The sequence below is a fragment of the Leptonychotes weddellii genome, chromosome 8 (genome assembly GCF_054177405.1).
Source record: "Leptonychotes weddellii isolate Sample4059 chromosome 8, ASM5417740v2, whole genome shotgun sequence".
Taxonomy (NCBI): domain Eukaryota; kingdom Metazoa; phylum Chordata; class Mammalia; order Carnivora; family Phocidae; genus Leptonychotes; species Leptonychotes weddellii.
Window position 1 is genome coordinate 33301829 of NC_138376.1, and position 11059 is coordinate 33312887.

The window sequence follows — 11059 nt, forward strand, 5'->3', positions numbered from 1 at the left end:
CCCATACATTACATCATTAGTTTTAGATGAAGTGTTCCATGATTCATTGTGCATAACACCCAGTGCTCCATGCAGAATGTGCCCTCCTCAATACCCATCACCAGGCTAACCCATCCTCCCACCCCCCTCATATGAGGTAGTTTTTAACTCCACTTTTCAGATGAGAATACTGAGACTCCGCAAAGTTATTACCCAAGCTGATGAGGGAGCCAAGATTTCAATCCAACCGGAGTTTGTCTAATACCAGTGCCTATAAATGGTAACTATCAATCCACAAAGACTGAAGAGCGATGTATGACAAACTCTGACAAGATATTTTTGCAGGTTTCTGGGACAATCACCGATCATCCGGGGTTGTCCTTCTTGTAACAATAGCTGCCATTTCAGGGCGCAGTTATTATGTATCAAATACTGGGCTAGGTTTATGATCCCATTTAATCCTTAGGACAGCCCTATGAGGTTGCTATACTGTTACCTCTATTTTACAGATTAGAAAAATAGGCTTAAATAAAATATTTCCTTTTCCTGAGTAGTCTGCGAACTAATTCCTATTAGTTAAATGCTTAATAAAGTGCTAAATTAATAAATTAACAAACCTCTTCTTAGAGTCCCTGGGCCAATTTCGCACGCGTGATGTTCCCTCTCTTCGCCACTAGGTGACGTCACGACCAATCCCACCACAACCCTCCTTACTAAGAGCCACCGGCGATATCTCGCGAGAGCCGTGGTTTCCTCCAACCTGTTTTGGGCATGCGCGCGGCGTAGAGCGCTTTAAGCCCCAGGGGTTTGATGGTTTTCTATCAGTCTTCCTAGACTAGAGGTTTCACAACAGGGCACTTATTCCTTTCAGCAACCGGGTTCTCGCGAGACTTGCTACTCTGCTCACCCCCCCACCCCCAGCTTTGCGCGTGCGCAGATCTCTTCAAACCAGAAGGTCGCGGTTGGAGGAAGTGGCGGCTTTAGGTCCCGTGGCCGCAGCGCCGTTACTACTTCAGTGAAGCTCCTCTCGGCTGCTTGCCGAGACACCCCACAGCCAAGATGCCTCGAATTATGATCAAGGGGGGCGTATGGAGGAATACCGAGGTAAGTCCCCTTTTCCCGCCGTCCGCTGCCCTCCGCCCCCTTCGGCAGCTTATGCGCACGCGCGCGGAGGTCGGGGAGGCGAGGAGGATGCCCGGCTTGGTCTGCATGGGGGGGCACCGCGGGGCGGACCCTCGGGGTCTTAATCTGGTGTCCGGCCTTGCGTTATCTGAGCACCCCAAGGACGGGGACTGTGATTTAACCACTTGACGACGTGCGAGGCACTTGTTAGGCCCTTAGTGAATATTTGTTGAATTGAGGATGTGCCCCCGCCCTTTAGGAACTCGCAGTGTAGAGGGGGCGGGGCAGGTATCGGTGAGAGTTGGTAATCTGGCACACCCGCGTCCCTCAGCCCGGGTGCGGTGCCTCTCTGATAACTCCAATATAGGGAAGTGCTGTGGCCACAACTTTGTTTCTTCGTTGACTTCCTTGCAGAGGGGAAGCAGCTTGAGTGCCAAGTTGAGAGCTCGTTTATGCCCGCAACCCTCTTGTTACCTGTTATCAAGGCATAACTTGTCTGTCATCACGACAGATCCAAGGCCTGTCTCTTCCTGTCACTCCGCCTCAGCCAGGATAGAAACCAGATAGGACAAACTGCCTACAGTAGTGTCTTTGCTTCCAGAAATGCAATGGATGATACCAATGACTAGCAGAAAGGCAGTAGTGAAGGAGTAAAATACAAATAAGATTTTTGGTGCAGTTTGTATTCAGAGTGCACTGAATTTGTCAGTTTCCTGAGCACATTGTATCTTTTTAGGCAGTGTCTTTTTACTTCTTGTGCCTTCTTGGAATGTCCTACTGCTTGACATCTTTCTGACCATCCTTCAAAACCGTCAAAAACTCTTGGAATTTTTGCCCAGTCACTCTGTAAAAATAAGTTACACCCCCAGTGGTCCCATGGCACCTCTTTCATCCATTTGGGATAGCATGCTTTACCCTTTTGCAAGCATCACATTCTTCTGTGTGATGCTGGTAAGTTTTTTAACCTCTCAGAGCCTCAGTTTTCTAATGGGAATCATCATCATCATCATCATCTTCTTTTGAGGATTAAATGAGTCAACATTTAGAACAGAGTCTGGCACACAGGAGTCTTTCAGTAAGTGCTAGTTGATACTGCTTTTTCCCAGCAGGCAGCACTGCAAGAGGACCAGGTCTTGGAATCCCTAGAACCTAGGACAGTAACCAATATGAAATAGGTTGTTTGGCTAATGTTTGCGGAATGAATCTAGTACGGTGGATAACTGCTATATGTACTTAGTTGAAGATGTATTTAAGGCTAGCAGTATTGTGACAAAGTTACACATAAAATTCGTGACAGCCTTGTCTCACAGCTTGCACAGAGGGAACCAGGGTGTTTAAATTGGGGAAGAGATGACTTCTGGGGGAGAGACAGATGTACAGAATCAAGTAACAGCCGGATTCCTGTGTAGTGGCCAAAGCCCTGCAGTCTTTTTATTTTATTTATTTATTTTTTAAAAGATTTATTTATTTATTTATTGAGAGAGAGAGAATGACAGAGAGAGAGCATGAGAGGGTGGAGGGTCAGAGGGAGAAGCAGACTCCCTGCTGAGCAGGGAGCCCGATGCGGGACTCAATCCAGGGACTCCAGGATCATGACCTGAGCCGAAGGCAGTTGCTTAACCAACTGAGCCACCCAGGCGCCCCCCTGCAGTCTTTTTAAATCTCTGATGATGAGGGGGGGACTGTGGGGGTGTGGAATGGGGTGGAATGGCTCATGTATGAGGCATGCATCTCAAGTTCAATGTGGAAAAAAGCCTAACAGTAAAAAGCCCCAAATATGTTCCTCTATTGCTCTGTTATCTTTGGGGTCTGTGGCTTACCTTTCTGGACTCCCCTGGAATTGGTAAATTCCGTATCAGAATGGGTTCCTTGGTGAAACAGTAACTAGAGCCTGGAGGAAGAACTGACTGGTGTGGCAGGGAAGAAATACTTAATTCCTAGTTTAGACCTGAAATGTGGATTTTTAGGTCAAAGCAGGGGTTATGGGACTGGAGAGAAAATGATATTTGTAAACTGGAGTGGAGAATGGATTCACCAGAGTCTTGACTTGCTTCTTGAGGGCTGGATGAGGCCTCTTTCACTCTCTTTTTCTAAGTATGCAAGACCTGGTACAAGGTAGGTGTTCAGGAAATGTTTTTTGAATGAATAAATAGATGATTGAGCTGTATCCTTTTGAGGAGGATGACAGCCAAACATTGGAGAGTACTTTTTGTTAATCACTGCCAAGTAGGGTTTCTCAGATTGGTCGGTACTCCCAGTTTATTGGGGTGGGGGAGGGTTTGTGTATAAGGAGATGTAGGATATCCTTCTGAGGGATTTCTTCTTAATTTTTTGCGTTTTGCCAATTCTGGTTTGTTGTTTATTATTATAGTAAACGAAGTTTTTGTACTTTTTTCCCCCCTTACCTAGGGGGTGTTGTGTGTGTGTGTGTGTGTGTTTATGACTTTCTCCCTAGCAATCCTGTCAGAGTTAATTTAAATTTTGTCTTTTCTCACTTAGAATTTTGTGATGAATATATTGTTTTTCTTCGACAATTTTTTTAGGATGAAATTCTGAAAGCAGCGGTAATGAAATATGGAAAAAACCAGTGGTCTAGGATTGCCTCACTGCTGCATAGAAAATCAGCAAAGCAGTGCAAAGCCAGATGGTATGTACCACTTAATGAGTGGAAAGCAGAAAGCGACCTTAATTATGATGAGGAAGATGTCAGTTCTTTGAACCTTGCCAAAGAAAGCAGGCAGTGTGATGGAACAGAAAGTGCGACGGAGTGGGAGATGAGAATTTAGATTTAAGCCTTAGTTGTCGCTTTTTTCCTTTGTGGTCTTAGGCAAGCCATTTTTCTATCCCCTCTTTCCTGTCCCTGTTTTCTCCCAATTGGGATAATAATACTTGGCCTTAACTGATGGAGATATGAGGTTCAAACAAGTTAATATACTTGAGTGTTTTGTGAAGCATAAAAAAATTTACTTTTAGTACAGTACTAAAATTTACTTTAGTAAATTTTAGTACTGTAAATGGATTGCGTTCCATAAACTTCCAAAAGTTTATAAGTTGATTTAGAACTTACTTTCCCGAAGAAATTAATGATAAATAATGGTTAATTTTCTAGGCTAGCTCACAGTTAGCTGAGTTTCCTTATTAATACAGTTGAAATATTGTTTTTTTAAAGATTTTATTTATTTCAGAGAGAGGGCGAGAGAGAGAGAGTGAGCGAGCACGAGTGCAAGCATGAGCAGTGGGAGGGGCAGAGGGAGAAGCAGACTTCCTGCTGAGCAGGGAGCCCAATGCGGGGCTTGATCCCAGAGCCCTGGGATCACGACCTGAGCCGAAGGCAGATGCTCAACCGACCGAGCCACCCAGGTGCCCTAATACAGTTGAAATATTGTATATTTGCTATTAAGCGCTTGGCATGAGTGATCTGGCCTCAGCCTTGACCCATGTGGTATTAGGATCATATTTTGGATTGTACAAGTGTGACTTAATTTCCTAGGCACCTGGGTGGGAGAAAGGATCAGAGTGTAGAGGTTGGATCCCAAAGAGGAAGATGGTCCTCAGCTGAAGAAGTTTTGATTTCTGCTTCTCTCAGTGGAGTTAAGCTCCTGCCCCAATATTTAGTAAGGCTTGTATCTTATTTGCCAGCTATGTAGACTGGATGGAAAAGGTGGGTTGGGTGGTGTGATAGGAAAGATAGAGGATGGCATAGTAGTTATACTTAAATTTAAAAACTCCAAATAAAGCGTATGATGTTGGAAAGCCATTTAATGAGTGTAAGTCAGATATATACTACTAGACAGATTTCCTAAAGGCTAGTGGTAAGCACTTGAGGATTCTGTTTTCTCATTCCCATTCCATGGAGAGAGGCAGCAATAAGAAGACAGGATTTGGGGTTCCAGTCCTGTTAACTACATTGACTTCACGCAGGTAAACTCGAAGTAAACCAAGGTGTTGGGAACTGAATGGGAACTGAATCAAAGTATGAGACAGTGTTTTGAAAACTAGAAACACTAAAAATGTGAGGTGTTATTGTCTTATTTCAGGTAATTTCAAAGCCTCTAACAAAGTGTAGAATGAATGGAAACGATGAGAAAGAAGCCATATAATCATGTTTCAGTTAGTTTACCTTTTTCAAGCATTCTAGTCTTGCATAATTAAAATACAGTAGAATTTGGTGACTTAGAGAATATTGAGTGGGGTAAAGTTAGCCAAATAATGAACATTCTGTTGTGAACAAAGAACAGCTTTCATAATTGAAGGCTGAGAGTTAGCTTGTGTTTTTCAGACCTTAGAGGTTAGTATATCTAATGTGTAAGTAGGATATTCATGCTAGGTGACCAATCAATGTATAAAATGGTATCTTTTTAATAGGTACGAGTGGCTGGATCCAAGCATTAAGAAAACAGAATGGTCCAGAGAAGAAGAAGAAAAACTCTTACACTTGGCCAAGTTGATGCCAACTCAGTGGAGGACCATTGCACCAATCATCGGAAGAACAGCTGCCCAGTGCTTGGAACACTATGAGTTTCTTTTGTAAGTCAATTTCCAAACGCAGTGTTCAAATATATGTATATCTCCTGAATGAGACGGAATAAACTTTTAGCATGTTCTGTCTTTTTTTTTTTTTTTTAAAGATTTTATTTATTTATTTGACAGAGAAAGACACAGCGAGAGAGGGAACACAAATGGGGAGTGGGAGAGGGAGAAGCAGACTCCCTGCCAAGCAGGGAGCCCGATGCGGGACTCGATCCCGGGACTCCAGGATCATGACCTGAGCCGAAGGCAGTCGCCCAACCAACTGAGCCACCCAGGCGCCCTAGCATGTTCTGTCTTTAAACATTTAGTTGCATCGGAGTAAAGCCAGAGGAGCTAAAGCTATTGAATTATATACTCTAAGGATATACTCTATTGATTAAAATTATATATTTGTTACTTTTTTTTTTTTAAGATTTTATTTATTTATTTGACAGAGAGAGACACAGCGAGAGAGGGAACACAAGCAGGGGGAGTGGGAGAGGGAGAAGCAGGCTTCCTGTGGAGCAGGGAGCCCGATGCAGGGCTCCATCCGAGGACCCTGGGATCATGACCTGAGCTGAAGGCAGATGCTTTAACCAACTGAACCACCCAGGCGCCCTTTGTTACATATTTTTTTTTTTTTTTTAAAGATTTTTTTTTTTTTGTTACATATTTTTTAAAAGAATAATTCGAACGTGTTAGACTAATCATATATATTTATTCTAGAAAATCGGGGAAAAAGTAGTAAAAAAGCAAAAAATCACCCATAATCACGTTGCTGAGAGTTAGCCAGGACCTCTAGGTTCTTCGTTAAAAGTTTTTTAATTTGTATAGCGTTCCTGCATTTGTGATTAAGGAGCTGCTTGGATTGTATTTCATAGTGAATGGAAACACTCATTGAAATTAGAATTTTAATACCATTTCTTTCAGGTGAAGCAATAGTAGAATCACTTTATTTTGTGAATGCCCATCTGTTGGGTTTTTTTTTTTTTTAAAGATTTTATTTATTCATTTGAGACACAGAGATACAGAGAGAGAGAGAGAGAATGAGCAGGGAGAGAGGCAGAGGGAGAGGCAGAAGCAGGCTCCCCTCTGAGCAGGGAGCCCGATGCGGGGCTCGATGCAGGGCTCAATCCCAGGACGCTGGGATCATGACCTGAGCTGAAGGCAGACGCTTAACCATATGAGCCACCCAGGCGCCCCCATCTGTTGGGTTTTTGAAAGAAAAGAGTGCTAGTGCTAGGAAACGTGGTATTTCTAAGACTGAATGGTGTGATAGTGTGACTTAACTTCTCTGGGCCTTTTTCTAGGGATAAAGCTGCACAGAGAGACAATGAAGAGGAAACAACAGATGATCCACGAAAACTTAAACCTGGAGAAATAGATCCAAATCCAGAAACAAAACCAGCAAGGCCTGATCCAATTGATATGGATGAGGGTGAGTATATGCTGCTGAGGAATTTATTTCTTTGGTAACCATAGATTCCTCCAGTCTCTTTTTAACTCTGAGTTTCTTTCTAAGCTCCTCTGACTTTTTAGAACCCCAGTTCTGTCTGCAGTTATTATTCTCTTTCTAAATGTGTCCAGTCTTCTGTGACAAAGTAATTGCTCTTTCTGGACACTGTCTTTAGCTTTTGATTTTTCAGTTCATGTAATAAATGAAGCAGCGTAATATACTACTAGACAAATTTCCTAAAGGCTAGTGGTAAGCACTTGAGGATTCTGTTTTCTCATTCGCATTCCATGGAGAGAGGCAGCAATAAGAAGACAGGATTTGGGGTTCCAGTCCTGTTAACAACTTTGACTTCAGGCAGGTAATTTAATCTTTGTGAAAAGGCGGCACTGCACTACTATGAGGCTGACTTACAATCCCTTCTTCAGACCTTGAATCAAGAATCAGAGGAACTGGATTTTAGACTCCGCATCTGCCACTTACTAGCTCTTTGACCTTAGGCAAGTCATAATCTTTCTTTTTTTTTTTTTTTTTGATTTTATTTATTTATTTGAGAGAGAGAATGAGAGAGAGTGAGTACATGAGAGGGGGGAGGGTCAGAGGGAGAAGCAGACTCCCCGCTGAGCAGGGAGCCTGATGTGGGACTCGATCCCGGGACTCCAGGATCATGACCTGAGCCGAAGGCAGTCGCCCAACCAACTGAGCCACCCAGGCGCCCCAAGTCATAATCTTTCTGAGATTTGATTCTCTTTCCTGCCAGATAGAGAGTAATAGTTATCTTACCCCACAGGCTTGTTGTGAAGCATTCAGTGAATATTTGTTGAGATTTAAAAATTTTAAAGTTTAAAGGTAGTGGTTTCCACCTGCATCATTGTCATTTGGTGAACTTTTAAAAATACAGGTACCAGGGCCTTTCCAGGAGATCTGAGTCAGTAAGCTGGAGTGTGGAGAGGGTAATTCTGGAATCTGAGTTTTTAAAAATTAATTAATTTTAACAAAAAGCGTCTTTTTTTTTTTTTTAAGATTTTATTTATTTGACAGAGACACAGCTAGAGAAGGAACACAAGCAGGGGGAGTGGGAGAGGGAGAAGCAAGCTTCCCGCTGAGCAGGGAGCCCGATGCAGGGCTGGATCCCAGGACTCTGGGATCATGACCTGAGCCGAAGGCAGACGCTTAACGACTGAGCCACCCAGGCGCCCCTGAGTTTTTTTTTTTTAAAGTTCCCTTGTGATTCCACCGGACACCTTATGTAGGAATTGCTCTAAAGCATCAGTAATGAAATCTGTTTTACTCTGGGAGCCATGGAAATGTATTGGAAGAGAGAAATAGAGGGGAAGAAAGGTGTATCTAATGGAGATTGTCAATTTCTTTATAATTAAGTAGTTTTTGTAATAGTTTTTCATGATTGGTGCTGTGCCAGTTAGTTACGATAATGAAGGATATAATTATATGATAAATGTGCTTTACCTGTTATATTTTACTTAGTTCTTCTCAACATTCCTATGAAATAGGACTTGTTACTCTCTTTTTATAGATGGTAAATGTGCCCAGGGAGGGTAAATAAATTATCCAGGGTCACATAGCTAGCAAGTGATGGGCCTAGTTTTTAACTTCGGTTTTTCTGATTTCAAAACCCAAGCTATTACCATTATGCTCTGCTATATAATGATTACATTTATGGTTTTTCTCTTCTTAAGCAATACAGTGTGTGTCTCACATACCTTGCTTATGTTGGAGAACTTAGTTTTTCTTCTTTTTATTTTTGCAGATGAACTTGAGATGCTTTCTGAAGCTAGAGCCCGCCTGGCAAATACTCAGGGAAAGAAAGCCAAGAGGAAAGCAAGAGAGAAGCAGTTGGAAGAAGCAAGGTATGGTTGTTTCCATCTATAGTTGAACAATTAGTCTGTGCATTTTTAGGCCCAGTAAAACTGATATATCAATTCTGTTGGGTGAGTAATAATTAGAATTGTCCAATTCCAATTATGCTAATATTCTTTAGTTCCTTTATATTTTGGAAAAATTTTTTAAAGTTTATTTTTTTAGTAATCTCTACACCCAGCATGGGGCTTGAACTCACAACCCCAAGATCAAGAGTCGCGTGCTCCTCCAACTGAGCCAACCAGGCACCCCTGTACTTTGGAAAAGTCTTATTTTTCCCCTTAACCATTGTAGAATAGATACAGGGAAAAAATGTATTTGAAAAGATGTTGTAAGAAGTAAAAGATGTTGGCAGAGGTAATGCCCAGATAGTCATTTGATATGTTAATTTGTTCTGTTAACATAGGAGAGCTTCATTTGTTATAGCCATCTTGGAGTCAGATGGCTAGAGGACACACAAGGCTGTGTGACTTTTGCATGACTGCCACTTAATCTTTTTGGTTAGTATTGTGCAGGTTGTGAAATAGGAAACTTGGCTGAATGTAGAAGGAGTTAATGAGGCTTGAACCAAATTTTAGGCTCTCAGAAATTTTCATTTAAAAAGTGAGTGGAGGGCGCCTGGGTGGCTCAGATGGTTAAGCGTCTGCCTTCGGCTCAGGTCATGATCTCAGGGTCCTGGGATCGAGTCCCGCATCGGGTTCCCTGCTCAGTGCAGAGCCTGCTTCTCCCTCTCCCTCTGCCACTCCCTCTGCTTGTGCTCTTCTATCTCTCTGTCAAATAAATAAATAAAATCTTTTTTTTTTTTTTTAAAGATTTTATTTATTTATTTGAGAGAGAGAGAGCACATGAGAGGGGGGAGGGTCAGAGGGAGAAGCAGACTCCCTTCTGAGCAGGGAGCCCGATGCGGGACTTGATCCCGGGACTCCAGGATCATGACCTGAGCCGAAGGCAGTCGCTCAACCAACTGAGCCACCCAGGCGCCCTAAATAAAATCTTTAAAAAAAAAAAAAAAAAAAAGTGAGTGGAATTAAGTATTGCTGTCTGTTCAAGGTTTTCTCCATTTTCCCCTTCCTTTTTCCTTTTGGTTAGATACATGATTGATATAATTTCTAATGGCCCAGAAACCAAGATGAAGTGGATAAAAGGAAAATATGAATTGTATAAGAGCTTATTAGCTTTTGGAATTCAGGCATTGGAATAACCTTCTCAGTCTTCACAGCTGCCTTTTTGGTCCCCATACTGGGAAGTGCTTCCTGACTTGATGACTAGCATGTGATAGTTTCCCTAGTAATGACTCTGAGGTTCCAGATCCTGGGATGGAGGATTCGTGCTTGAGGATGCTTGTTGGCATAGCTGGCGAGTCACTAGACCAAAATAGTTACTTAAGGGGGGTATGAATGGCCTGGAACAGTAAACCAAGAGGAGATGCTCAATTTTCTGCCCAGTTTCAGTCATTTTTCTCTTTTGTACACTATTTAAGATTAAGTAATGTGAGTAGGGTTGAAAAAAATTCACTTTTTCATTTTTGTCCATTGGTGTTTGGAGACCAAATATTTTGAGCCTTTTAGCCACGTAGATCGGGCCAAGGATGCTTCTCGCTGAGTATAACTGGTATTGCTTGCTTTAAATACTGTTCAGCAGATTTAAATCTGTACTATCTCGTAGATTTTCTTATAGAATCTATAAATCTTAATAACTTGTGTTGTACATGTATCTTAGATTAGATTGGTTTGTATGCAAAATACATTGCAGGCCTGTTTCCTTTTTTAATGCTAAATTACAGATCTGTTTTAAAGCTTTTTTTTTTTTAAAAGATTTTATTTGACAGAGCACAAGCAGAGGGACAAGCAGGCTCCCCGCTGAGCAAGGAGACCGATGTGGGACTCCATCCCAGGACCCTGGGATCATGACCTGGGCTGAAGGCAACTGCTTAACAGACTGAGCCACCCAGGCGTCCCTGGGTGTTTTAAAGCTTTTTATTGATTATTGATTATAAAAGTAATACACTTTTCCTCCCGTGTTGTACTTTTTTTCTCTTTGGGGGGAGTGGTTGATACGATGCTATATGGCTTGGTTTTATTCACTTAGCGTGATATTGTAAAGGTTTTCTGATGTCAT

At 42.2% G+C, this 11059-nt stretch overlaps 1 protein-coding gene across 1 annotated transcript in view; it reads left to right on the forward strand.

Annotated features, from left to right (window-relative positions):
* The first annotated feature begins 771 nt into the window (after positions 1-771).
* The window catches only part of CDC5L (cell division cycle 5 like), a 48555-nt gene continuing 38267 nt past the window's right edge, over positions 772-11059 (forward strand). The window contains exons 1-5 of the mRNA XM_081827561.1: positions 772-1083; positions 3645-3748; positions 5467-5628; positions 6921-7048; positions 8832-8931. Of these exons, the coding sequence (XP_081683687.1) occupies positions 1039-1083; positions 3645-3748; positions 5467-5628; positions 6921-7048; positions 8832-8931 (539 nt within the window). The 5' untranslated portion in view covers positions 772-1038. The remainder of the gene's footprint in view (positions 1084-3644; positions 3749-5466; positions 5629-6920; positions 7049-8831; positions 8932-11059) is intronic.